General features: G+C 29.2%; 21 protein-coding genes and 1 non-coding gene across 22 annotated transcripts; 13 read left to right on the forward strand and 9 right to left on the reverse strand. All coding sequences in view use genetic code 6, as the record gives it.

The window, feature by feature from the left end:
- Positions 1-17: 17 nt before the first annotated feature.
- SS50377_20036 (uncharacterized protein) lies at positions 18-647 on the forward strand (the record flags this gene model as incomplete). The annotated part of the gene is made up of 1 exon (XM_067903981.1): positions 18-647. The coding sequence occupies one exon, from the start codon at positions 18-20 to the stop codon at positions 645-647; it is 630 nt and encodes a 209-aa protein (XP_067767463.1).
- A 10-nt stretch (positions 648-657) lies between these two features.
- SS50377_20037 (Sec20) lies at positions 658-1,143 on the reverse strand (the record flags this gene model as incomplete). Its single annotated transcript, XM_067903982.1, has 1 exon — positions 658-1,143. One exon carries the CDS (start codon positions 1,141-1,143, stop codon positions 658-660), a length of 486 nt encoding a protein of 161 aa, XP_067767464.1.
- A 41-nt stretch (positions 1,144-1,184) lies between these two features.
- Positions 1,185-1,811, reverse strand: SS50377_20038 (Rab1a; the record flags this gene model as incomplete). Its single annotated transcript, XM_067903983.1, has 1 exon — positions 1,185-1,811. One exon carries the CDS (start codon positions 1,809-1,811, stop codon positions 1,185-1,187), a length of 627 nt encoding a protein of 208 aa, XP_067767465.1.
- Positions 1,812-1,882: 71 nt separating this feature from the next.
- On the reverse strand, positions 1,883-4,645 carry SS50377_20039 (uncharacterized protein; the record flags this gene model as incomplete). The annotated part of the gene is made up of 1 exon (XM_067903984.1): positions 1,883-4,645. One exon carries the CDS (start codon positions 4,643-4,645, stop codon positions 1,883-1,885), a length of 2,763 nt encoding a protein of 920 aa, XP_067767466.1.
- Positions 4,646-4,768: 123 nt separating this feature from the next.
- Positions 4,769-8,014, forward strand: SS50377_20040 (uncharacterized protein; the record flags this gene model as incomplete). Its single annotated transcript, XM_067903985.1, has 1 exon — positions 4,769-8,014. The coding sequence occupies one exon, from the start codon at positions 4,769-4,771 to the stop codon at positions 8,012-8,014; it is 3,246 nt and encodes a 1,081-aa protein (XP_067767467.1).
- A 213-nt stretch (positions 8,015-8,227) lies between these two features.
- Positions 8,228-8,893, forward strand: SS50377_20041 (SHIPPO 1-like protein; the record flags this gene model as incomplete). The annotated part of the gene is made up of 1 exon (XM_067903986.1): positions 8,228-8,893. One exon carries the CDS (start codon positions 8,228-8,230, stop codon positions 8,891-8,893), a length of 666 nt encoding a protein of 221 aa, XP_067767468.1.
- Positions 8,894-8,905: 12 nt separating this feature from the next.
- On the reverse strand, positions 8,906-9,631 carry SS50377_20042 (Proteasome activator pa28 beta subunit; the record flags this gene model as incomplete). Its single annotated transcript, XM_067903987.1, has 1 exon — positions 8,906-9,631. One exon carries the CDS (start codon positions 9,629-9,631, stop codon positions 8,906-8,908), a length of 726 nt encoding a protein of 241 aa, XP_067767469.1.
- Positions 9,632-10,006: 375 nt separating this feature from the next.
- SS50377_20043 (uncharacterized protein) lies at positions 10,007-10,948 on the reverse strand (the record flags this gene model as incomplete). Its single annotated transcript, XM_067903988.1, has 1 exon — positions 10,007-10,948. The coding sequence occupies one exon, from the start codon at positions 10,946-10,948 to the stop codon at positions 10,007-10,009; it is 942 nt and encodes a 313-aa protein (XP_067767470.1).
- A 1,680-nt stretch (positions 10,949-12,628) lies between these two features.
- On the forward strand, positions 12,629-12,886 carry SS50377_20044 (uncharacterized protein; the record flags this gene model as incomplete). Its single annotated transcript, XM_067903989.1, has 1 exon — positions 12,629-12,886. One exon carries the CDS (start codon positions 12,629-12,631, stop codon positions 12,884-12,886), a length of 258 nt encoding a protein of 85 aa, XP_067767471.1.
- Positions 12,887-12,893: 7 nt separating this feature from the next.
- SS50377_20045 (Zinc carboxypeptidase domain-containing protein) lies at positions 12,894-15,359 on the reverse strand (the record flags this gene model as incomplete). Its single annotated transcript, XM_067903990.1, has 1 exon — positions 12,894-15,359. One exon carries the CDS (start codon positions 15,357-15,359, stop codon positions 12,894-12,896), a length of 2,466 nt encoding a protein of 821 aa, XP_067767472.1.
- Positions 15,360-15,460: 101 nt separating this feature from the next.
- On the forward strand, positions 15,461-15,928 carry SS50377_20046 (uncharacterized protein; the record flags this gene model as incomplete). Its single annotated transcript, XM_067903991.1, has 1 exon — positions 15,461-15,928. One exon carries the CDS (start codon positions 15,461-15,463, stop codon positions 15,926-15,928), a length of 468 nt encoding a protein of 155 aa, XP_067767473.1.
- Positions 15,929-15,939: 11 nt separating this feature from the next.
- Positions 15,940-16,488, reverse strand: SS50377_20047 (uncharacterized protein; the record flags this gene model as incomplete). The annotated part of the gene is made up of 1 exon (XM_067903992.1): positions 15,940-16,488. One exon carries the CDS (start codon positions 16,486-16,488, stop codon positions 15,940-15,942), a length of 549 nt encoding a protein of 182 aa, XP_067767474.1.
- Position 16,489: 1 nt separating this feature from the next.
- On the forward strand, positions 16,490-17,110 carry SS50377_20048 (uncharacterized protein; the record flags this gene model as incomplete). Its single annotated transcript, XM_067903993.1, has 1 exon — positions 16,490-17,110. One exon carries the CDS (start codon positions 16,490-16,492, stop codon positions 17,108-17,110), a length of 621 nt encoding a protein of 206 aa, XP_067767475.1.
- Positions 17,111-17,123: 13 nt separating this feature from the next.
- SS50377_20049 (uncharacterized protein) lies at positions 17,124-17,558 on the reverse strand (the record flags this gene model as incomplete). The annotated part of the gene is made up of 1 exon (XM_067903994.1): positions 17,124-17,558. The coding sequence occupies one exon, from the start codon at positions 17,556-17,558 to the stop codon at positions 17,124-17,126; it is 435 nt and encodes a 144-aa protein (XP_067767476.1).
- A 49-nt stretch (positions 17,559-17,607) lies between these two features.
- SS50377_20050 (uncharacterized protein) lies at positions 17,608-18,987 on the reverse strand (the record flags this gene model as incomplete). Its single annotated transcript, XM_067903995.1, has 1 exon — positions 17,608-18,987. The coding sequence occupies one exon, from the start codon at positions 18,985-18,987 to the stop codon at positions 17,608-17,610; it is 1,380 nt and encodes a 459-aa protein (XP_067767477.1).
- An 806-nt stretch (positions 18,988-19,793) lies between these two features.
- SS50377_t20001 lies at positions 19,794-19,866 on the forward strand. The gene has a single exon. It is a non-coding gene; the product is annotated as a tRNA-Trp (tRNA).
- A 28-nt stretch (positions 19,867-19,894) lies between these two features.
- Positions 19,895-20,899, forward strand: SS50377_20051 (uncharacterized protein; the record flags this gene model as incomplete). The annotated part of the gene is made up of 1 exon (XM_067903996.1): positions 19,895-20,899. The coding sequence occupies one exon, from the start codon at positions 19,895-19,897 to the stop codon at positions 20,897-20,899; it is 1,005 nt and encodes a 334-aa protein (XP_067767478.1).
- Positions 20,900-20,949: 50 nt separating this feature from the next.
- On the forward strand, positions 20,950-21,471 carry SS50377_20052 (B9 protein family domain-containing protein; the record flags this gene model as incomplete). The annotated part of the gene is made up of 1 exon (XM_067903997.1): positions 20,950-21,471. The coding sequence occupies one exon, from the start codon at positions 20,950-20,952 to the stop codon at positions 21,469-21,471; it is 522 nt and encodes a 173-aa protein (XP_067767479.1).
- A 207-nt stretch (positions 21,472-21,678) lies between these two features.
- On the forward strand, positions 21,679-22,449 carry SS50377_20053 (Zinc finger, C2H2 type domain-containing protein; the record flags this gene model as incomplete). The annotated part of the gene is made up of 1 exon (XM_067903998.1): positions 21,679-22,449. The coding sequence occupies one exon, from the start codon at positions 21,679-21,681 to the stop codon at positions 22,447-22,449; it is 771 nt and encodes a 256-aa protein (XP_067767480.1).
- Positions 22,450-22,558: 109 nt separating this feature from the next.
- Positions 22,559-22,867, forward strand: SS50377_20054 (RNAse P Rpr2/Rpp21/SNM1 subunit domain-containing protein; the record flags this gene model as incomplete). The annotated part of the gene is made up of 1 exon (XM_067903999.1): positions 22,559-22,867. One exon carries the CDS (start codon positions 22,559-22,561, stop codon positions 22,865-22,867), a length of 309 nt encoding a protein of 102 aa, XP_067767481.1.
- A 49-nt stretch (positions 22,868-22,916) lies between these two features.
- Positions 22,917-24,710, forward strand: SS50377_20055 (Zinc finger, C3HC4 type (RING finger) domain-containing protein; the record flags this gene model as incomplete). Its single annotated transcript, XM_067904000.1, has 1 exon — positions 22,917-24,710. One exon carries the CDS (start codon positions 22,917-22,919, stop codon positions 24,708-24,710), a length of 1,794 nt encoding a protein of 597 aa, XP_067767482.1.
- A 48-nt stretch (positions 24,711-24,758) lies between these two features.
- SS50377_20056 (uncharacterized protein) lies at positions 24,759-26,468 on the forward strand (the record flags this gene model as incomplete). The annotated part of the gene is made up of 1 exon (XM_067904001.1): positions 24,759-26,468. One exon carries the CDS (start codon positions 24,759-24,761, stop codon positions 26,466-26,468), a length of 1,710 nt encoding a protein of 569 aa, XP_067767483.1.
- Between the last annotated feature and the right edge of the window lie 49 nt (positions 26,469-26,517).

Raw genomic sequence — 26,517 nt, forward strand, 5'->3', positions numbered from 1 at the left:
CATTATGTTTCAACAAAATGACTTCATCTTCAGAACTAGAAATTAATTTGACTCACTTAAAGGATCTATTTACAAAAATCACAGATAATTATTAGAAATATACAACAATTGATTAATTTAACCATACACAATCTTGGTTTTACTCACCAGAGCTTTCAATCCCACCTTCAGAGAATGAGAAATCATAAAACTTCAGAACTAGCTTCGATCTTTAAAATCGAATAGATGCCGCAGAAACTAAATTTTCTCAGAACACTAACGGGTCATAAAAAGAAGTTATTGAAAGAGAGCTCAGCTCAATTAGACGTGACGTAGATCCGTAATAGGCAGAATAAGAGCTAGTTATTTAAAAAGAATGGGAAGAACTGGTGAAAATACGCACATAGCAATACTAAGATTTCATACAGATTTGCAACATAACAAGAATTCCTCTAGAAGGCGCTGAAACGGCACAAACACAACAAGGTGTCAGAAAATATCGATAGGACGTTGTGGATTTCGTTAAAAAGCTTGAATTCAACAAAATTGATAATAACGTAGGAAAGCTCTAAATTACCGAATCGCCGGTCCCTCCTTTCATTAATAAGACTTTTAGACCACAGATACATGCAATTGAGCCAATCGACGTGGCGGGTTACTTCAAGTGACAAATTCAACTCATTTTATCCACCTGAAAACGCGCCTGAAAACGATCCAGAAGCTGCTCGCCACAAAGACGCAGAAAAGACCTGTGGTCAGCATCCGGTCTCGCTATTCGATGAAGCGAACACCCTTCGTCACTTGCTTGCCCTGGTCTGCGAAAGCCGAAATTCTGTCTGCAGACACTCCAATTGCCTGCAAATTAGACGTTTGAGATGCGATTTCGGTGAGTGCGAGCTCTGCGCGAGCGTTTTCCTAGCGCAAATTCTACTGGATATCCTTCAGAACATCGATAATGTCCAAATTTGAGGTTATCTAGAACTGTTTAAACTTGATCTGCTGGGCTTGCTTGAAACGTGCCTAGAGAACCTTAAAAAGGGCAGGGGAGATGTTGTGCAGGCGCTGAGACTGGGATTCAATTTAACTGGATGCGGCAATGAGTTCACTTTCAGTGTTAAATTGAGAAGTTTCGAACTTGGCGATTAGAGTTTCGAAGGCCTGCATTTTATTTAAATATATATCATAATATAATATACAAAATATCCTCAGCAGCATCCTTGCTTTTTGGTAGCAGCACTATCAACTTCGCTATCCGCTTTGACTTCCACTTTCTAGATTGGGCTAGCCGATTGAATTTAAAAGTCACCCTTCTTCGCATCCTGGACCTGCGAACCTTCGCAGAGAATGGCTATCATTTTCTCAAAAGCGGCCTTTATACCTTCGTTATTTTTAGCGGACACCTCTAAAAAGAGCATCTAATTTGAATCAGCATATGATTAGGCCTCTTCTGTTGGGACCTACTTCTCCAAATCAGCTTTATTTCCTATTAAAATCAAGTTTGCAGAATCTGCTGCAGATTTCGCCTACTTGATCCATTTTTAAACATTATCAAAAGATTGTTTGGATGAAACGTCATACACTATAAAAACAGCATGCGCGCCTCTAAAATACGTAGTTGATACTGATTGATATTTTTCTTCGCCAGCAGTATCCCATAATTACAATGTTACTGTTAAATTATCATATTTTGATTGGTGAGTGTAAAAATCAACACCAATTGTGGCAGTATGGTCATTGGTGAATTCTTCACCGCGATATACCTTTAAAATGGCAGATTTTCCCACCGAACAATCACCGATAACTACAAATTTAAAAAGTTTTCGTTAAGACATATTTCAAATATAAACTTATTTCGAGTATATAATATCCATGTATAATAATTAATATATAAATCACAAGTAAATCACAAGTCAATTAAAAACGATTGTATTGTTTCTTTAATGAGATCTTCAATGAGTGCTTCTGATACTTATTCCAGCACACCAAATTAAACTTTCTAGCCTACAGTAACTGATTTTTCAATATTTTTCAAAGGTGATTCCATAGCTGTGTATAGCCATTATCTTTTTGCAGAGAATGATATAATATTAGTAATAAGCATCTATTAAAACGGAGCATAGTCTTAATTCCAAGATATTTAGTTTTCGTTACCATAATCAATAGTATCTTTTAATTGAGCAACTGAATTAATTTATAAATCATTCTATTAAATGATTAAACCTAGATCTTATGCTTAAGAAATCACTATATCAATTAAAAACTATTTATCTGTAAAATAAACATATGAAAACTAGCTTTCCTTTGGGTTGTGAATATAATTAAGAAATTAAGGAACTATTTTATGTATTTTTTCTTGTGTAAATATTCTATCAGGGACAAAAAAAATTAAACTATCATCATCTTTGTTGAAATTAATGTCAAGATTTATTTCATTAATATCAATTACTTTTTAAAGTATCTCTTAGTCATTCTCAGATAATGAAAGGTTTGATTTATTCTATGATGTTTATGATGTAACACTGTTTGACATTTCAATTTATTATAAATTTATCATTGGTCCAGATGATGTCATAAGATTTAACTCATTGTCAATTTCTGCATCGTCAAATATATAGTCAGGAGAAGTAATAACTTTAGATTTTATTTCGTCCATTAATTAATCATGATCAAGTTTTTCTAATTTCTAATCAATGATTGTATTAACTTCAAAGTTACTAAATAAGTCCTTATCATTGCGTTCCAGTATATCATTAATTGAATTTAGTCCTTATGAAAAAGCATCAAGTAATTATTGTGGAATGGAATCAATAATTTAATTATCATCGGAATCATTATACTCTTCAAATTAGGACTTATCTTCTTATAGTTATTAATCCTAGTTTTATTCCTTAGTTTACTCAGAATATATTTCCTTATTAAAATTTGTGTCATCTGAAACTTCTGTTTTTGTACTTTCTTTTAATAACACTTCTTCTTACTGAGAAAGCAATGATAAAACATGTGAATGTTTTACTGTATCAGAATTTGTAGCATTAATACCATCTAATACCGAGTCCACTTATTATTATTTCATATTTTTTAAAACTTAGTCAGTATTACTCTCATCCTTTAATGAGTCTAAGCTATGCGATTTTGTAGCTTAATCTTCTTCTTCAAGTACAGAATTCACAATTTATTAATCATCTTCAGTTACAAAGCTATTATATTCAGACTAACTTTCTTCTTCGTTTTATTTGTTTATAGTCATTGAATTCTAACTACTAGAAACTTCTTTCACCCCTTATTTCTCGATTTCCTACATCACACTGTTTATTTGTGTATCTGTAACAGAGTTCCCTAAAGGTTTTTCTAAAGTACTCATATTAGGCTAAGATATATTCATCTCAATTGTAGAAATAGTTACTACAATTGTTCCTGAGCTTTCATCGTCTTATTTAGACTCTTAAACTGCCTAACTAACGCGAATTTCATTGGTAGGTGAGTATTTTCCTTCTTGAAGTTATTATAACTTAGCATAATCTAACTTAGCAGAAGAATTAACTTAATATTCTTTTTTAAATATATTATAGATTGGAATTTGCACATGGTTAGTCTCAATTTAAAAACTTCCTTAAGTATCTGCTAATTTAATATCAATCGCCTCTACTTCATGTGATTTATTTGATCTAGAACTTAATATTAAATATTCATCTTTTTCTTACTATTCCTAGAATTACTGTAAAGGAAATTAATCTAAAATAACTTTTTATGTGACTTATTCAATAATTTCCCTTCTATTATCTAATTTTTATGAATCAGATAAAGAGATTTCATTTAGTGCTTCTAAAATAATACTTTTAACTAAAGATTTTATTTAAATTTCTATAGTTTCCTATGAAAATCCTAAAGATTTATAAGGTATTTGAGCTTCTTCGGCTTGTATGGATTGTGAATCATGTTAATTAGATATGATCGTAGAAATAACTGAGTCTTATTCATTTTCAACATTAGAAATATTAACTTATGTAGTATCTTCACCATTTGAAATAATAGAAATATGGTTTTATAATTTTAACCTAACAATATCTTAAATATATCTTACATCATCATTTAGAATATCTAACAACACTTATCCTTTTTTAGAAAATTATCCTTATTATAATTGTTTTTATAGCTTTTTAACGTCACTAATTTTATCATTAAGCTAGTTTGCATCATTTGTATTAATAGAAGAGTTAGAATTAATAGAAGAGTTTTTAGAATTTTAAATTTTCATATGCTACTTCTTTGGCTTACTACTAGATAGTTTTTAAGATGATTTAGTTGATTTTTATTTAGGTATATGGCAATCAAAATTCAAAGATTGTTTCGTACCAATCTAAAGGTTTGATTTTTATATATTTCGAGATTTTTTCAATTATGATTATAGAAGTACTTCAGTATTATCGGCAACCAATTTTATTGGCTTCACTTTTTTTGGTTTTTACTGCAATGTATGTTTTGGAGATTTACTTTATAGTAATAGTTAAAGTTAATGATAAATAGACCCTTAATCTGCAGTCTCATAAGTTTTATAATCAAAAGTAGTGGATTAAATTTAATTCTTATCTTGAGATGTGTGATGAAACTTTGGTACATTTTTAAGCAATATCTTGGAATTACTCGTTTTTACTGCTTTGACTTTCATTTGTAAAAATAGCGGAAAATGGAATCTCTATTAATAATAAATTAATGTATATTTAAATTAATTTTCATATATCATATTATACTATATATACATATTTTAATTTCAAAATTTCCCTTTCACTAAATGACTTCAATTAACTCACCTGCTATTAAAAAAGTCCAAAATGCCCCTCTTTAATAAATTATTGTAGGACAGACTCTTGTAATTATGTCCACTGATTCTGTTGTTGGGTACTAATATTCCACACATTCATAAAATCCTATTCAATAATAATCTTTTAGTATATCAGATCCTACTACATCCTTCTTATCATTATCTAAGCGGGATAGCTAATAATTTTTAGTTTTAGTAGTAAGCAGAATGAAATATTATTATAGAGTCTATAATTTGCAGGGTGTTGTTATTTTAGAAATAGAGGCAACAAAGAAGCCTTATTCAGCTCATGCTGTAGAAGGTACTCCTCTTATAGCAGTTCATTATGAATAAAATAATAAGAAGACATTTACTTTTGAAACCTTATATAAGTCTCTTAAGCCAGTTCGAATGGCTAGATCTGGATCAAACAATTTCTTTTCCACTACTAGTTTTTTCAATTGTATTAGAATTTCTAAGAAGGCCGAGTCTGCAGTTGCTGCTCCTTCTATTTCTGACTCCGATATGATGCGCTTACTTATTGAATCAGATTCTAACGAAAAACGCTGTTATGCTGTTTATGCCGTACATTAAGGGGATCTGCAAACAACATATAGAGAATATTAATTTAAAATATCTAAATAATTTAAATAAAATGATTCAAATTTAGATAAGTATTTTGAATTATCTGCGGAAGTAGTAAAGGAACTTTAAGTACCAGTGCACTGTGTTAAGTAGATTCCAATTTAATGCAATGCATCTCCAAATTCTATGTTTTATAATTCCTTCGCATTATTCACATAAAACGAGATGTAAATATATAAACATTCCAAGAATAACGCTGTTCCAACTGCTAGAGTACGATCTCCCTTCTAGAATGGAGCTGTTTGTTTTTCTGGTAACATTATAGCATCTTTTTCATAATCTATTTAAATTATGGGCGTTGATTCATAGTGGAATGACGATAAACAGCTTGATAAAATGAAAAATAATATTATGAACATATTTTCTTCACATTTTTGCGAAAATTTCAATCTGGACGATTAATCTGCTAAATAATACATGTTAAGTCAATTTTTACCTTAATACCATAATGTTTAGCAAGAAAAGTTATCTATTTTAAATGATATTCCTTTATAAGGCGAAGCTATTAGTGGAGTTACTGATGGTAAATTTCTAATTTTAGGCTTGGATGATGGGACTATTAATGTTTACAGTGTTTAAGGTATTAAAAATAATCTTTTGCTCAAACATTATTAAGAAAAAGTAGGTGATGTTATTAATACATTAATGGAATAATTGACATCAGAATAACGTGAAGCAGCATAATAGCAATTAAATCATACCTTAAATGATTATCAAATCTAATAAGTTAATGTTTTTACTGGAGCCCAACTTGCTTTTACACCTAGTAGAGCAAATAGAGCAAGATCAACATCCAAGTTATCAAAAGGATTAGACCAATAAAAAATCAGTAAGCACAGTAATAGAGCTCAGTCAACAGAAACCCCTCGAATTTAGAAGGAAACAGATCTCTCAATATTAAGAAACTCATAATTACATAATTTATTAGACGACGACGATAACCAAATACCATCGGATACATTAATGCTTTAAAATACTACAAAGATAATTGAAATGGGTAGATAACTTGCGTCTTCTGAATTTAAATAACCAAAAGAAATTACTTAAGACTACGAAGTTAGTTAACATGAATTCTAGGAAAATATAAACGATCTTTAAGAATAATTGGATACAGTTTAAAGCGAGCTTGTGTAGTCTTAAAAGTAATAGATTTAGGCAAAAGAAGCAGCAAATCAACTTTTTGAGGAATTAGCGCCAAAAACGTACTAGTAAAATTATCCCAAAATTGAATAAATCTAAGAACAAGGAATTTAAGATGCAATGCTGAAAGAGATTCTTAACAAATATGCAGCATATTATATTTCTTCAACTTAACGTCACTAAAAATTTATTCCAACTTCTCCTAATCTTTTAGAATAAAATTTGTTATCGTATGGTCAAACTTCTGATCTTTTTGCTATTTAGTGCTTTTAGGTAGTTTTACTAGAATGTGGACATGTTATAAAACTGGATTCTTATAAACTAGCTTTAGAATTATCTGGTTAGGAAGAAGGAGTTTAGATTAATAAGTAAATAAATTCATATATGCAAGGAGAACTAGAAAAATATATTTCATAAATTGAAAAATGTCCACATTGTAAATCATATATCACTACTGATTAAATCTAGTAAGTTGAAAAAGTGGTTATTCTTCCTAAATTTTTGATGTTTTCAAATAATGGAATTGCCAATAATTTAATTGTTATCTAGAATAATGGATAGAATTCTTATAAATTAGAAGGAATTCTCTCTCCGGATGGTTAATCCTACGTTTTAGATAGTTTTGGGCGCTGGATTCTGAATGGAGAAGCTATTGATGCACTTCCATATGAAGGAATTCGTGTCTATTCATCTAAATCAGTCGATGAAACTGAATTTTTGATTTCAGCTAAATTGATTACTGGGTTGTTAGACTAATAAAACGACTAAGAAACAGTAGCACGTCCAACTAGTTTGAGAGAGATTTCTAATGGTGACTTAGAAGAATAATATGCTGAATATAGAGAAAATGTTGATAATTAGATTAATTTATTAAATTAGAATAACCAGCAATATTATTAATAAATTGAAAAGTAAAACCAAGACTATTTAGAGCTATAAGCAGAATATGAGGAACTTAAATACTAACTTAATGATTAAAACAGAAGCAATAAAAGTAATTCAGAACTTTCCCATAGCCATACAGAAATAACTACTTTAAGGACTATGTTGGAAGAAGCTAATTAAGAAAAATTGGATGCTATTAACCAGTTAGAGTCTCTTCGATTTGAAATTTAAAATAATGTCTCATAATAAAAGGCTGATTAAATTGTTAAACGTTGTTTATAAACTCTAGGTGTTGACTAATGTCCTAAATATACAGAAGAACTGTATAGACAACTTGAAGCATAATGTATTGCCTTATAAAGTGATAGAGCCTTATTAAGAAATAGCCTGTTATTGAACTAAAACAATAGTAATTAAAAAAGCTTGCTTAGCAGCTCAATCTATTCTTCAAATGAAAAACCACGCAAAAGTATTGGAATAATTATCATGGGAGTTATTTTTGGAGTCATTCTTATTGTTATGATGGTAATGATTTTCCTCGAAACAAATGAAATGTATTACATTTGAGTGACTTGCGCTTATAATATAACTTATTCTCTTAAATATTATTTTTAAATTATTTCATAATCAAATATTCTATAAGTTATATTATTTAATATTCTTTTCTGTGGTATATAAATTTATTTTAATATAAATTAGGCTGAATATATAGTTTTTTCAATTAATATTTATCGATTTAAATAGTATAAAATTAATCTAGAATATTCCTCTTCCGCACAAATGGACTTTGATTTTCCTGACAATCCAGGCCCCGGAACTTATGCTCCAGAGAATGTTAAATTTATTTATCATAAGGCTGCTGAGTTTTCGATCTCTAGCCGTCATAGTATAACTGATAAAGTTTAAAATCCAGGACCTGGAGCTTATTCTCCATCTACAGAAAATACTGCCAAAAGATCTCCTTCCTTCTCCCTTTCTGATAGACATTAATAAATTACGTCAATGAATAATCCTGGACCCGGAACCTACAAACCATCTGTTGATTTTACAACTACTAAATAAGGTTCATTCAGCATGTCCGGTAGACATTCTCTTGAAGATAAAGATTAAAAACCAGGACCAGGTTCATATAATACTGAGAAATATTTAGCAACAGGTACCTCTTCTCCAGCCTCAACAATGTCAGGTAGGAATTCTGATGTCTTACTTCCAAAAGGTACTGTTAACAATCCAGGACCTGGAGCATATTCTGCAGATGGAAAGATGTTAAAATCTAAATCTCCTAGTTTTTCTTTGTCTGGTAGACATTATCTTGATGAAAAAGAATCTAGATCTAAACCTGGACCCGGAACTTATAATACTACCGGTAAATCTAAAATGGGTGTATAGCCAGGAATGACTATGAGCGGAAGACATAAAGCAGGTATTTTCAGAGATAAAGAATGACAAATTAAGCTTTCACATCATATTATCTACTATTGATTACTTTTATTCTCCAGATATTCTGTCAAAATTAATATCTAAAATTTCATAAAGCATACTAAGATGAATTCTAAAATCTGTCAGGAAATCTCTAAGCGCTCTACATAATTTTCTTTCCATAGTAAGAAGAACAATATAGTAGTCTGTGATTTTATGTTTCTAAATAGAGTAAACTATATCAGATCTTGTATCATGATAGCTAACAAATAATGCGGAAACTTATTAAAGATTTGACTCGCTAACTTTCAATTACTAAATAATAAGAGCTTATGTTTCCTATTATATAACCGATTTTTTCTTCCATTAGAGTGTCTCAACTGACCTTCGTATAATACCAATTAATTAATATAAATCATTGACTTTATTTCCAAACGCTTCTTCTGCTTGCAAAAATTCTAGTGATGGGAAAAGTAATAATGGAGACTATAACGTCTTATCATTGATCTATGGTGAGTCTAGAGGTTATAGGTCAGTTAATTATTTGAGATAACTAGTTTCAAAAGACGGTTAGATATAAGGTAAACTTTAAAGTTCTTAAAGATTCTATATCTCTAAAGGAATTGTAAGATAAACTGCTCTTTCAGCTTCTTTCTAAAAAAGTTAAATTGTATGTGATACAGATTTTTACAACTACTAAGCCTCTTTCGACTTTTTAATCCTTTTCTAGACTTAAGATTTATTTTGTGGCTAAGTCTTATTCATTTAAAATAATATTAATAATTTTATATCTAATATGATTTAACATAAATATGAAAATAACTATTCTGAACCTAACTAATTCGGAATACCAAATTATGGAATAAATTGACAGTGATAACCGTATTGGTGATTACTTTTATCGTGGGAAAAATATATTTGTATAACCTACATTTACCTCAGAATTCTAGATTCCTAGTTTAACTCACTCGGCAACAAAAATAATAGTTATATTAGATCCATCAAATATCAACAGTCAAGTATTAAATTAAATATATGCTTTTTCGCACATCAATACAATTGTTACTCACTTTTTCAAACCCCCAAAACTTGATCTTGTATAATCTTTAAAAGCATCTTATCCTAAAATGTAATTTAGCATCATTCCTAATTCTCTATTTGCTAAAATTAGTGAGTGATTATGATTTTTTTAACATTTTAAAAAATAGTGATTATAATTTACCAAAAGATCGAAATTAAAATACTACTTATAACTAATATTATTAATCCACTAAATAAACTGATTTTACATTGTTAAAAATCTCCATCAAGATAGCTATAGAATGGGCAATAACTTTCAGGAGAAATTGTTTTGAATTTTGAGTTACCATTTTAAGGAACTTCATCAAAGCCCACAATTTTCCCTGCACTTCCTGCTCCACACGGGCTATCACCGCCATCTGCGTTCACTGAGTATCCTTTAGCATCACCTTATATACTAATATACCCTCCAGCTCCACCTCCTGCACAGTAATTAGTTGATTCACCGGATACTATTAATTCTTAAAAATAAACTTTTATAGCCTTAAGTAATATTACACCACCGCCATTTCCCCCTCTAAATTTATTACACGAATCACCTGAATACCCTTAAATTGGCGAAAATAAAGTTTTATTGTTAATTAGCTGTTTGGCTTGGCCATAAGAACATCCTCCAAAATTTACATGTGACCCACCACAACAATCTAAACCTTTAGAATAAGATTTGTTATTTGACGCTTATATTATATTTAAATTTATTAAATTTGCATTTATGTCGATTGATGGATTAAAAACGTCTTAAGTCATCGAGAAAACTTAACCTAATAAAGTGACATTCAAGTCTGGTCTATTAATAATTATTTTTTAAACATGAATAATACCATATTTTCCTTATTATATTTTATGTTCATATAATATAAGTGGACCTTGTACTAAATATAATTATAGAAACTAGATACTAGAACAGGTGAATGAAATATCACCGATAATTTTTGAATCTTCATATACTAGTAACTATATAAATACTGTTAATCCAAATGTTTCTAAAAAATTTAACGACATTTAATTTTAATTAATATATAATGTTGTGCCTTTAACTGTTAACTTCATTAATAATAAGGATTTTGGTATTCTAATAAACGCCACACTATTCGGTTCGCTGTTAACCACCTCTAAATGGCTAAATATATGATTCTTAGTAGTTAATTAACAAAATAAATAAAAAATAGACAACGTAAGAGAACTTTAATACCCGGGATTTGATTTTTAGTCGAGTAATTTGCCATAAGATATTATAGCAGAGGCTTGAATAAATTCCGAAAAAAGATAAACATTATCAGAGATAAATATTGTTCCATTTTATTCTAAAATTTCTTCAATTCCCTATTTAAATTATGGAGATAATAAGTTTTCTTTAGCTATACTATGGATAATAGTTTCATAATACTAAGATAATTATATATTTGGTAAAATGATAGATGGAATATATAACTTTGTTTCTTAATTTTTTGATTAGATTATTAATATAGATGTAGTAAATTAACTGTCTTTTGAAAAATATGCATTCCGTAAATTAGAAGTATGTTCGACTAAAATTTATGAATATTACTTTACTTCAATATTTTCCTAAATATTCATATATTTAACTGATATTGAACTATTTTAGCAGTATAAAAAATCTGTGTATATTTGATTAGCATAAATACTTGAATTAATAACAGTGTAATTACTATATGCTTACTAAATTGTTGTAATATTAACATCTGAATTTATAGTGGTAAAATTATAAATAAATTAATGTTTAATTGAGCCATTAATAACATCAGATAAATATAAATCGTTTGATATTACTACTCCTGTTGACTAGACAAAATATTTGATAAAAATTAGATCGCAATTTACTAGATTATTGTACTAGCTAATAAAATTTGAGAAAACACCTTTAGTGCAGTCAATTTTAGCTAAATCTAATAATTATATCTTTGAATTTATTGTAATAAAAATAGATGATAGTGAACTGTTGTTATTCATGAAAAGTTCATGAATAATAATATTAGATGATACAATTTATCCATTATAAGAAATATTAACTTAGTTGGAGTAAATAGAGCTACTAATAAATCCGTGTAGTAATATAGATCTAGTGTTAATCATTGTACTATATACTTTTGATTCATCATCGATAATGAGATGGTCTGCATATATTGATGAAATATTAACTTCCGTAGATACAAAGTATCCTTCATATGTGTATAGTTCTTTTACTATTAAACATGTATTGACCACCCTAATTAATTTTGTACTGATATTTTAGATATTATTTGATTTTGTAGAAGAAAACAAAATATTTTAAGCTCTTAGAAATACTAAATCTGATGTTGTAATATTCATAATTAAGTTATTCAAAATATGAAATTAAATACTCCCTTGTTTGATGTAAATTCCAAACTTATGGTAAAAATTCAAAATTGTTATAGATCCTTGAATTTCAAACTGCTAAACATATTAAAAATCTTAGACGCACATTATTTTTACATCACCATAGACAAAAACTTTATTATAATATTTCAATGGACAACTATAGCATCCTTTATCCAGTAATATTTACTGAAATGGTATTAGTGAACATTATAGTATTTAAATCATTTCTAAGGGGAATAATAATATATAATATTTATCATATTAATAAATTCCTTCCCGCGTTTAATAGATACTTTTCATTCATTATTAACATTTCCAAAAATGGAATACTCCCAATATTTAAAAAATTTCATAAACAACCAGTTACCAGGTTTAATACATAACTACGAGCCTATTAGTAAATTTTCTTTCAATTTATCTCTTCCAGTTTCAAATCCAGAGACCCCAAATCCTTTGCATAGACGCCGTCAGCTATTTTCAGCTTCCAGAAAAGGATATTATACAGTATAAGATAATAAAAACCGAGCTTTCCGTATCTAGGATATTGATAGCGACCGACTAGAGATTGATTTTGATTGAATGAAACTCACTTTTTAATTACTTTTTCTAGATCTGGCTTCAACTCCTTCGCACGCTGTTCAATCTACTCTATACCGTATGACCGTAACGCCGAAAATGAAGACAACCTTCCGCTTTCCTTTGGTGCGAATGTTTGCGCTGTAAAAGTTGTAGGAACTTTTGGGCGGTAAAACTGTTTTTCAAATGCCAATTTCTCCTTCTACAGATCAATATTTTTATTGTAAATAATACGAACTGACGCTTATGATTGCGGCCGAGGAGGTAGTGATTTTCTATATACAAGGCCGTTTAATGCTTACTACTGTTACTCTGCTGTTCGCTTTGGTTTAATTTCCTATTTTACAGTGTTACTGGCTATAACTGATTAATTTACACGTTAGAATTAGCTTTATTTCACTTAAGTTACCTCACGTGGCCTCAGAATTGCTGTGCTTTTAACTATGCTATCTTTTTTGGTTTTTGCAAGTGGCTTTTAATTCTTTACCGATATAATTCCTAATTATTTTTTCATTAATTATGAGAATAACTTGGAATCAACTGTTTTCTTCTTTGATTTAAATTGTTTAAAAACATCTATATCCTCATCGGAGTCATCTGAATCAGAAAACCCTGGCTCCTGAATATTTAAACTATCAATATCATAAATTTCGTCTTTATAACCTTCAACAAAATAAACTAAGTGTTCAGCAAGGTTTTCACCCCCCTCTCTTAGAATATTTTGTGTGAGAATTCTCTGTGTTTTATAATTTTAATTTGGGCTTACATCCTAAGTTTTGATCTGTTATACATCAAAATCATCTTGAAAACTAGAATTAGAATCTGAACATACATTATTTATGATATCACATTAAATATTAGATTTTAAAGCTCTATGAAATGAACACTCTATACAAAATGAATACGGTATTAAGTATTTTTTTTATGTTACTACTCTACCTGTATTTTCTTTTCCCTTACTCACACCAAAATTACAGTCACTATAATTAAAAATAGGGCTCTTCTTCATTAAACCAGCAAAATATCCACAAACAGAAGTGGAATATGCGAACATATTGTTCTTTTTAAAATGACCATGAATATCAATATACAACTAAATTATACCACCTTAATCTATTATTTCTTATAGCACCTAATGAACGGCAAAAATACATGGTGTCATTGCCTATGTTGAACTGTTCCATTTTCTATTAAGGTCAAAGCCTGCATAATTACATCTATAATTACCTAGAATAACACCGTCTGGGTTGAGCATTGGAATAATTTTAATAATATAATTTTACCTTATTAAAATAGCTTTGGAAGATTGAGATAAAATATAATTTAAAAACCCTTCCATGATATAAGATGATTAAGTTTCACCAGGATGAATTCTAGCGGTTACAAAAATAATTTTTCGTTATTTTATTGGGACTGAATCTTCAGACTCTTTTGCAGTTATGGTTAATAAATCTATATCATTTTGTAGAATTGATTTTTAAATAATTTTATGCATGAAAAGATAATTTGGTTGCTATACTGAATAATTTTATATAATTGAGTTAATTTTTAGTTATTATTACATATAATTATAGGGAAAATGCTATGCTACTATGTATTTTCCTTAATTTTTTGGGGTAAACTAAAAGAACAATGAAGAATACTTATACATTAGATTTGTCTTATCCTCTATATATTAACTATTTGGGCCGTATGTTATATTCTACCCAACAGTCTCCCATCCTTTTCCATCAGAAAATAAAATTTGCATACCATTATTATAACTAGATCTTCGCTTTACAAAATTAGCAATTATAAAGCTATATTATACCCCGGGCATAACATTATCCATTTAAAAATAAAACCACTAACTATGACTTGTACTATTGCTATCACTTTATATAAGAAGATAATAAACTTAATCCCAAGGATAAAACTCAGTAATACTTCGATTTACACCGTCCAATGTTACTGAATCTGTCTTTGTCTCAACAACATAATTCTCATGATCTGGTAATAATTTTTGTGCTATATTTGTTGAGCAGATCTTGACTCTTGATGCAGAAAATAGATTTCCACTCTCAAATCTTGATTCAAACTGTAAATTTGTTGAGTGACGGTTATAATTCCCAGTATCATTCATGTATACAATAAATTATTATTTTGTGTTAAGAATCGTTTTAATAAGAGTAGATGGTTAGAAAAATTAGCATGAGCACTAACATATACAAGTAGGCTTTGACTAAAAGTTAGATTTCATTTGTACCCCTTCTGTATGAGGAACATATATATTAAAATTATTTGACGTCTTAATATCTTTCTACTATGGACCTAAACCATAGTATAGTGGCGGAGGTTCTGGCATCTTAATTTTACTTTTATGCATAGCAACTACCTCATCAAATTTATTAATATTGGCCAGTGTAACTTATCGAAGAAGTTCAGAGCCGTCTATAGAATCGGTACCTTCTGATATAGATGTTGAAAATCCATACATTTTTTAACAAACTATGAGATTTATATATTCAAAATATTGTAGTCTAAAGAAAAATTTGATAAAGTAAATTAATATATTATAATAGATTGCATTTAAACTAAATGCGTAACTGGAGATAAAGAACATAATTCTCAACACCAGTAGACTGCGATGTCGCTAGAGAACTAGGCACTATCAATACCTTTCATAGAAGATAATAATTTAAAAATATGATAAGTTCACGTTAGCAAGAAATTGATATTGAATACTTAAACGATTATAATCATCATATTGACCAGTATCACGTTACAGTGCTTCAACGCTATAATGAAAAACTTATGATGCAAATCAAAGATGCCTACACCCAAAATTAGGCATTATTTTTAACTGAAATAGATTACAACCCTTGTCACACTATTCCATAGCAAATATAGAAATAACCAGATAGCGATTTTTTTGCCAAAATCCCAGAAACCTTGGGCAGAATCTATTTTAGCGCCAAAAAATAAAGAGTATCTCAGAAAACGATCAGGAAAATCATTCCTATCCGCTACTGCAAGCTAGAGCCTACGGTTCTGTTTAGAAAGTGAATATTAGCATCTCACTACAAGAATTAATCTAGTAAATCCAGGCTTCCTACGATAGCATCCAAGTTTATCTTGCTAGCGCGAACCGTGTCCTCCTTGCTCTTCGTGGAATAAGACTTTTTGACAACAATGCTCTTCCTGCAGTTCTTATCAACGAATTTCTCAAGTACTTTTTGCATTTTGAAGTAGCAGGATGCCCAAAATTTTTGGTCGTGTAGTGAAAACTCCTGTTTGAGCTCTTTGATGACGTCTTGGAACTCGAGGTACACAGCTGACTGCGGCGAGCCCGTCACGAAGCGCTTCTGGAGCCTGGCCTCTGTCTCTATGCACAACTCTTCCTGGATTTAAATGTTTGGATCCACCTTGACAACGTGCTTTTGGAGAATGTTGTTGATGTATTTTCTAGTGTAAATGGGCGTTTGGTGGGTCGCAGTTGCGCTGAGCTTCACGTACTTCTTCATATCTTTTTCGTCTGGAAGGCTAATATCCTCCAGATTCTTGATATTTTTTTCAAATAGTGTGTTGTAGATCGTTAGCAATATTTAATTGTTATCTTTGGACATTATGGCTGAAATAAAATTATTATATATAAATATTAATCCGCTCAAAATGTCATTCACATCTTCAGAAAGTTCTTCTCCATTTTCATCTAAAAAAGACTACTCAACAATTGAAAATGACCTTTCTTCATTGTCTAAGAAAGTATCATCAATAAATTCTTCATTTTTGACAGACTCTACGTTGCCACTTAATGTATCAATTACTTAATCTAGCCGGACATAGCCTGAAAAATATCAGTATAAGCAAATGCAATAAGAAATGCGAAATAAGTTCTAAAATTAAGGATAATTAAGCAATTCTGAGTAAATATAACATTTCGCTGTCCCGTAATATTATTAATAAAAATATGCAACCCCATAATCAATAGCCTCTCAGCAACAAAATGAACATAATTACTAAAGACAGTAACCATAACAATAATTACGTTAGCAGTAAACACAACCGCCTAATTAGTTTTCTCAATAATAATATACGCCTGAATTTGAGAGAATTAGAATATTAATGAATTAACTAAGAAAAGCAAATTAATAAGGTCTTATCGAGGCAGGAATTTTTAATGTCCAGTATAAAGAGCTGAAATAGTTATACTATGAAGCTTTATAGGACGTTATTGGCCAACAGTGAAAAATAACTTATGTCACACATCCCAGAAACCGCTCTTGTCTAAATTTCCCTTTAAATGCACCTAAACTTGATCAAATCCAAATGAGTTAATATATTTAGTTAAAACTTCCACAATGTCATCATTTTGATCTTGTATATCTAAGCATAAACTAACAATTCCATTATTATTAAACATAGCGGCGAAGCCAACGATCTCGAACGTAATTTTATTGATCACTGTAAGCAATATAAATGGGGCTGTTGATTTATAGGAATTTAAAATCTGTATAAATGCAGCTCTTTTGTCTTCGGGGGGTTAAATAAATTTTTAAAAGACTTCAGAGTCTACAAAATCGTCAAATTTAAGATAATCAAGTTAAATAACTGGTCTTAAGAAGTAATTACAAGTATGTAAAATAGAAGGTAGCTAAATATGAATCTCCTCATGATCTGGGGGAAGCTAGAACATTTTTTCGATTAAGTACATATATTATATAATAATTATAGTAGATAAACTTTCACTTTTTCGTTAAATCAATATTCCATAGTGTTTTCCATTTACCAATAGCAAATTTTCTAATCTCCGTTTATTTCCTTTTTCCGCACTTAAATCCCTCCCCGTACGTCTTTATATCCTTATATAAATAATACCAACAGCCTGGACAATAAAATTTTAAATCATCGCCAATTTAATCTGCTTTCAATCCTAAACAATTAGGGTGGAACCATCCATCACTAGCAAACATACACTTTTCACCATTTTCACATTATACCATCGTCTCATCGTCCGTATTATTCTTACAATAACAGTATACATCATGCTGTGGAATTTCTTATAGATCTGGTTACTTAGCCTCACTAGGTTCTAAAGTACCAAAAACTTCATCCTCAATATGTGCCTATTCTGCAACATTTGGTGTACTGATAGTTGAGCTTAACATTGACAGGTCGCTCTCTTCGTCATAGTTCTCTTAGAAGCATGGGAATGTAGCATATTGTAAGAATTCTCCAATAAATGCTTAAATTTCATTAGTTTTGTGTTCTTTTTCTAAAATTTCTTGTGCCCTTTTTGCAGCTATTTCTAACTGTTATTGCATTTCGTTTAGGGCTTGACGATGATCGCAATTTTATAAATTTTTGGGCTTAAAGGGTGGAAACCTGTTGAGTTCGTCTTTGAGTTCTGATGTTATTTCTGCGAATGCAGACAGAACTGTTTCAACTTGATCGTAGTTAAATTCTTAGCTAGGTTATGATGTTAAAATTGCATTTCGCTAATCTTTGAACTTTTAAAAATTTATGCCCTCAACGAGAAGCGTCATTGTACCTGCTGGAGCAGATTAAGATAAAAGTTAAGCAACTTAACTAGCGTATGTTGTATCTACTGGTAGTACCGAACGATTCCCATGAACCCCACTGCATGATGCATATCGAGCATTAAGAAGTAGATCTGAGCGTTCAAAAGGCAACTCGTTCGAGTCGTCTTCTCCGACTTAAAATAATTGTGAGGAAACCATTCTATTAACTGGTTATTATTCTAGAAGAAGTCTCATCCCTAGGGCGTTTCTTTACCACCGTAATTCTTAAAGGGCAGCAAATGCATGATTTATTTTCTCTTATTATGTTGAAAGTAAAAAAGAAAGTCTTTGCTTAATTAAGGTAGGCTGCAATTGTGTATTCTATTTCTATGCTTATTTAATCATTCCGTCAATTTCATTTTCAAGGCGTTTTGTTGTGTTTGAAAGATGATTAATATGATGAAAATGTTTGAGTGTATAAGGGAATATTAATGCTGAATTTTTACCAAATATTTCAGTAAACGAATTATATTAAATAAGTGATAGACTATTTTAAATATATTTTAAAGTCGATACCTTTTGTTGAGGTTAACGACGTGACATACTTATTGAATGGAAAGAAAAATATATAATCAATTATATAAAATTATACCATTCTCACTATTTCAAAATAATTACGGTTATCCGAATGTTATATTATCTAGCGTTATAATACTTACCTACACATTTTTCTATATTTATTATCTAATAAATTTTGGTTGGATGCATTTTTACTTTTAATAAACTTTGACATCAGCATTTAAGTAAATATTTTATTTAATGCAATTATATTTAGCGACTTAGTTTAGGTTTACTTTTGCATAGTTTTACTACTTCAGCATACAAAATTAGGGTAAAACTGTTAAATTTTAGGGTTATTATTTTTAGGGTTTAATTTTACTTTTTTTACTTTATAAAATATTTATATTTGGGAGTTGCTATCTTAGTTCTTTTATTTATTAATAATTTTATGTGACAACCGCTGAATCTTCAATAGTGCTTGTAGTTAAATTATTATTTATCTTTTATTTAATATTATCTTCTATAAAAATATCATTCTATAATTCAAATTATTATGGCTAAGACCAATCAATCTTTTTATGTGCGGCTTTGCCTAAATCTTTTAAAAAGAATTCCTCAACATAAACGGAGTTAGATTAGGCTTTCATTTTAAATTCTGAGAACAATTTAATAGTAACAAATAATATATTCTTATTTTTATTCAATTTTATTATTAAAATTTATATATCAAATTTATAAATACATTTGCCAAGCAAACCCAACTTATAACTATTAAATAGCTTAAAATATTGAAGAATAGATAAACCATTTTATAAATATAAATAATCTTTTAATATTCTTACTAATATGGGGCCATAGCTCAGTTGGCAGAGCATTCGACTCCAGATCGAACGGTCATGGGTTCGACTCCTGTTGGCCTCATTTTTTGAGTAACTCCCACTTTACCAAAATGATCAATGAAGGACAGTATAATGAACCAGTCTAAAAATAAAATTAGCAAACTATTTTCTAATCATTTTTCTCAAAAAATAAGTCATCACCAATGCAATAATAACTAACCCGAGTTAATGTTTAGCAAACATCGATTAAACCTGAATATGTAGTTTTGCCATAGAAGTTAATAGCAGCATATTCAAATGATTTCTAGCTTAATATATCTCCAAATCCGGAAAATATAAGCTAGTCACCTCACTTGATTGCAATGGAAATGGAAAATTTACGAAAACAAAGAGCTGAGTCATAAAGCATCGCCTCTGTAGCTATTATTAATACCAGATTAAGAGAGTAGGATACGAAGCTAGATGATTTAAAGAAACTTATTTAGGATATGTCTAAATAAATTAAAGAATTGAAAAGTGAACTTTCAGAAGTAAGAAATATTAAGTAATAGCAATCAATAATTAAATCTGAACCTATTAAACCTGCATTTGGTGAGGCACCTCCGCAAATTCAGCAAACTAAAACTTAATTGGTAGTAAAGGATGATCCTACATAATAGGCAAACTAATAATAAGTATCTAATCCATTTTAAACAGATAAATAATAAGATGTCACCTAAAAAGTAAACTTTGGATAACTATAACCTGCTACAGAATCTTAATCGTCATTTAAATTTAGAAACTAATCTTAAGATTCTATTTAACAATAAGCAGTTTCTGCACCTATTGTTTAGGCAGCTCCTTAATTTGGCTAGTAACAAGTATCATAACCTTAGTTTGAATAGGCGGTTTCTAAATTTAGTTTCTAAACAAATGAAAAACCTAAAGAAGAAAAACCTACATTTACTTTCGGGGCTAACGAAATATCTAAACCCTAATCAACTGCTGGATTTTAACCTTTTGGTGCACCTGCTGCTGGTTTTGGGTAGTCAACTGCATAACCTCTTTAGTTTGGTTAAACAACTGGTACAAATCCATTTGATTAGTTATTCTCAGGAAATAAAAATAAGTAATGAAAAAATATTAATTATATATATTGATTAAATGTATATTTTTTAATTATCAAATGGCTGATCTTTTTATTATTGGGTAAATTATAAAAGGAGTATAATTTACTGAATAAAAATTAAGTTGTTAATGGTCTATTTCCACAGGAATTGGATGGTCACATTGCAATGGTGATCGAGAAGGATAATCTAGCTTTGATTAACCAGCTGATAAATACTATGATGGATTTATATTCTCTCTTCCAATGGAAGTTCATTTTCAAACAATAACTATGTCATAATGGCCTGAAATTCAGCTTTAATTATTCACATAGGATAAGAAGAAATAAAAATAATTAATTGCACAAGGATCTTGTTTTGTACCATTTTAAAAAGGCAACCATGAACTAAAAGTCCAATGTTGGAAACATTGTAAAGATAAAGCATATATTGAAGGATCTTTAGGTACTCCATAAGATGGGTCAATTACTGGAGGCCCTGCTCCAAATTAAATTACTGAACCAAGTGGTTATGTATTGATAGAGTTAAATGTTTGCACCAATGGATTTGCTGAGCGCGGTATTGGTGCATCAAATGAGTGAGAAATACTTTTTACGCAAAAAATTAATTAAAATTAACTAATAATTATTTATACTTGTATAAGAAGAAAGAATAATAACAAAGAAGTGGAAAAATTTAAATTTCACGATAGGACGGTTTAATTATAATTACTATTTAGTTAAGTGATAAAACATATAAAATTACGCTAATTTTTGGATTGGCTGACAACCCTTTTCCGCTCCGCAAAAATGGAGAATGATTATAATAATGAGCATAATTGGGAGAATCATGATAATGATGAAAACTACGAGCCCTAATAACATGATTAAAATAGCTAAGAAAGTGTACATGATAGTTCTTCATCATATTCTGAGGAAAACTCGCAAAATGATTCAACAAGATACTAATGTGAGTATTGTGGCCGAGGTTTTTCTAGAAGCAATCATTACTAGAAACATTTGGATCGCCATAAGTAAATGAATTCAGCATACACTTCAACTTCGTAGCCTCCAAATGTTATTCATTCTATACCTGATCCAAGATATTCTACCTAGCATGAATAAACTTAATAAAAATAGATAACAATTCCTAACTAGTCATTTTCTTGTAACCAATGTAGATAGTGTTTCTAAACTCCTGATTAATTAATGTAGCATGTCAGATACTAACATTCCAATATTTATACTTGTCCTATTTGCTAGAAACAATTTAAGCAGAAATATCATCTGTAATCACATATGGCACAGCACACTGGATAAAAGAACTTTGCTTGCCCAATTTGTGAAAAAGGATTTGCAAGAAAAGATACTCTAGAAGTTCATCTGAGAGTTCATTCTGATGATCGTCATTTTGAATGTGAGGTGTGTGGAAGTAAATTTAAGTAAAAGGGCCACCTTACTAGACATATGAATGTACACCTTGAAAGAATTAATGTTTAATGTGAGTTATGTGGGAAATAATTTTTTAGAATGGACTAATATAATAATCATATGAAGAGATAACATCTTAATTAAGAGTGAAGTAATACCAACTTTATATTAATGATTAGATGTAATGAATTTCTTAATGCTTTACCTCAATATCAATTATAATTATATAATAATATAGAAGTAATGAACTCATTCCTTAATGCCTACAACAAAATTAAAACAAGATTTAGCCTATAAAAATTTAAAGGTTTCTCCAGATTATATATCTAAAATTAATCACTTACACTGTATAGCTATTAACTGTAAAACTTATTCATCGCAATATAATTATGAGCTTAAATAATTTGCTTTAAGCTGTTAAACTAAACTTCATCCATCTATAAAGCATTTAATATGTAAAAATTGCTACTTTTCCTTATTTGATTGTAAGAGGCGTGTAGAGGATAATAAAATAGTTTGTGTATGTGAAAAATGTTAGTATAGAATGACGATTTGTACCGTATAGTGAGTAAATAAAAAATTTATATATAATATAAATAATATAATACGTTTTTCAAATGATTAAAGTTAAAGTAATTTCTGTAGTCTCAATTTTCGCATTACTTGGATTGATTTTATTACAGTAACTTTTACTTAACTACGATATTTATAATTCTATTACTGAGGTATTTGTTATTATTGATAAAGTTTAATTAATTAAAATTTTTGTTCTTGCTACTGGGTTTGCAATTCTTATGCTTATATTTTGCACATATATGCTTTTACAGTTTCCATAACTTAGTATTACAGTACTTAAGAGGTCATTCTCTAAAAATGTTAATAGTTTAATATCAAATATATTTAAGATTTATTAGTCAATTGGAGCAACGGATATGGGAGATTCTGCCTTTACTTAAACAATTGCACTTGGCGTATCAATCACAGCTATTAATATCATTCATATTATTATTTAATATTTTTTGGACTAGCTTAAAGAAGATATTTAACTTATCGCAATCCAGTAAGATAAAGAATCTTTTGTATTAAAAAAGCAAGTTAAAGTAAATTTTTACTTACTTGCTAAGTCTATCATTGCTTCCTTTATAATGTAATTCTTTATAATAAAATAATTTGAACTTAGCCTTAATATGTTAAGCAACTTTGATGCCACACAAATTTATTTAAGAGGATCTACTTTTGTTTTTTGGGACTTAATTTTTAACTTATTTATACTTATTATTAAGTATTTGAATAGTTTATCTTATTATACCAATACTGCAAAATTATAAGAGAAATAATTTATAGGATTACTAATTATATTTGTATGCTAGTTATCTCAACTTATTTATTACATGTTAATTTTTATTAATACATTATCGTAGATTTATCGATCTAAAGATATAATCGGCAATTCTATATAAATTGACATGAAGACAAAAAAACTACTTTAAGCTCTATTATTTTCTGAGATATTAGATTTTATATAAAATATAAGAGAACTGAATAAATCATTTTAATAGTTGGTACTCAATTATAAAACTATTAGGAACTTAGATGACTTTCCGATTCCTACTTACGAATAGTTATATGATTGTTCAGAATAAGAAGTTAACGCAAATGTAGAATATTATGTCGGTGAGGCAATATGTACCATTTGTATGGATACGATGAACTTAATTGTTGAACCATAATCAGTACGAATACTATAATGTGAACATTGTTATCACACTAGTTGCATTAGAAAATGGCTAGTGTAAGGAAATAGCACTTGTCCTGTCTGTAACAAAGAAGTATTTGCAAATATAGAGGAAAATTAAAAGTTAGCAGAATAGTAAGAAGAAGAATTAAATATGCGAATTAATGAGATATAGTCTTTTGGGGAAAATGAAGAGTAATCTTCAGAAAGCTTAGAATAATAAAGCTCATATTCTAGTGCTTCGCATTTAACAAATGATTATAATATCTCACCTATATTACTTCATGATTAAGAGTTAAATATTTAGTAAGAGATAGTGTAATAACCTATTCGGAAAAAGTAAAGGAGTAAACTTAGTTAAAAAATCAAGCAGGACATCACAATAAACCGATAATTATTTTAACTATTAATAGATAATCCTGATCTGGAGTTAAATTTCTAGGACCCATAATTAAACTTACAACCAGAATAGAAGTAATAAAAATAAATATGCAGCATACCTATTATCATTGACGAAAATTAGTAGGATTTAAATTTAGAATAGTTTTTGTAGGCAATCGATGTCTCTGTAAATTAATATAAAACTGATCTCACTTGTAAACAGTATTTATATGACAATCCTGATATCGAATTAGAACTTCTTTAACTGAAACGGATAAATAAAACATATGAATGATATTATTATACTATTTTAAATTAAATTTATATTATAAAGATATACAAAATGACTTTAATAACTATTTAAAAAAATAAGACAGAAGTGTTTAATGATTCGTTATTCTCTGCATCAGGGTGTATATTATACAAAGAAAATCAAGATTGTATTTAGTTCAATGAAAATATACGTCATATTCAATCATTCGAATAATTTCTTACTATTACTTTAGAGACATAAGTTACTGTGTATAATATGGCATTGGAATAAATATTAAATGTATAATATAAATCACGCCTTTCTTTATATAATGGTAGCCAATTACTTTTAGCCTCATTTAAGTTAGTTGTTTATCAAAAAAATGAATTTAAAATTATCTCTAATGATTTTGTTACATCTATAGCAGCATCTCCAAATTATTTTTATGTTTCTATTGCTAATTTTATTCTTCCGGTAACATTCATAGATTGCTAAATATTGGATAAAAAATTATTATCATAGTAATAAATTAAATAAATCATATTTAAAAACAGTCATTTATATGCTATTACCCCGGATTATTTATTTATTGATGGGATAAAATAGCCGTTTAAATTATAAACTGCATCTTCTCTTGCTGTTGATACTAATTTTATTTATATCTCCGGTGGAGATAACGTTATAACTATTATATAAAACCAGCAGATTGTTTATACATTAGGTAATAAATTTGAATTAGGAAGAGGAGTGGAATAAATTATATCAGTTAGTGATAACAAAATTTTAATAACTTTAGAAGGAGGTTTTTCAACACTTCTCGAATTAGAGAAATAAATTTGGAAAAGAAAATAATCATTCTTACCTGCTAAACCAATTGTGTAAATAATAAATATAGAAGGCTTTATTCTTATTTTCAATGATTTATAAGGTTTTATTTTTAAAGACTAGGTTCCACATTCATTGTGTTTAAGATCTGGTTGTGAAATTGCTACGGTTATACCACTTAGGCATTCATTTTTGATGCTAAGTGATGAATCATCAGTAAGAGGATATTAAATGCCTGGTTGGATTATGAATGATGATGAAACCTAATTTTTTACAGGGAAATCAACTCCACTTAGCTTGACAGTTTAGCCTGTTAACAAAAAAAATTCTAGGATACCAGAACTATCAGAATCGTTTTAATGCTTTGCTATGTGTAACGACACACTTTGGCCAGAAAAATTTGAAGGGGCTGCCCTCAGTGGAGCAAAGGCACTTCAAGCAGTACATGAAAATTAACTGTTTGTTATTTGTGAGCCTGGACGTTAAGATGAAAATTCAATTGAAATTTATGATATAAGCGATAAAATTAAATTTATAAGAGGAATATAACCATATCAGGGTAGTAAATTTATGAGAATTTGTTCTAACTAAGATTTAGTATTCGCAATTACAAAAGCTGGCGATGTGTTCCAAATCGGAGTAGAAAAACAATAGTTCTTGTATCAAGTGGAAGGGTCCCGTGGACTTCTAGCTAACTTAAAAAATTGTGTTTATATAGTTCTTAAAACTGGAATAATATAAATTTTTTAAGGATAAAGAAAGTAAATGTTTGAGGATCATATATTTGATTTTATCTTTACTTTTGAGGAGCTTTTATTTTTAGGTGACTCTAGCGGTTAAATTTACTAGGTTTTGGAGCAATCCTTGATTTCAAAGTGGAAAATGAGTGGTACTATCACTGCACTTAATATTTTCGGGAACTTAGTAGTTTGCGGTGACAAATTTGGTATTGTAAGGTATCTGTAACTCGAATGAAAAATAATTACTGTTATATAGTATGTGATATATTGCTAAAACACTCCAT

The sequence above is a fragment of the Spironucleus salmonicida genome, chromosome 1 (genome assembly GCF_000497125.1).
Source record: "Spironucleus salmonicida strain ATCC 50377 chromosome 1, whole genome shotgun sequence".
NCBI classification, from domain to species: Eukaryota; Fornicata; order Diplomonadida; family Hexamitidae; genus Spironucleus; species Spironucleus salmonicida.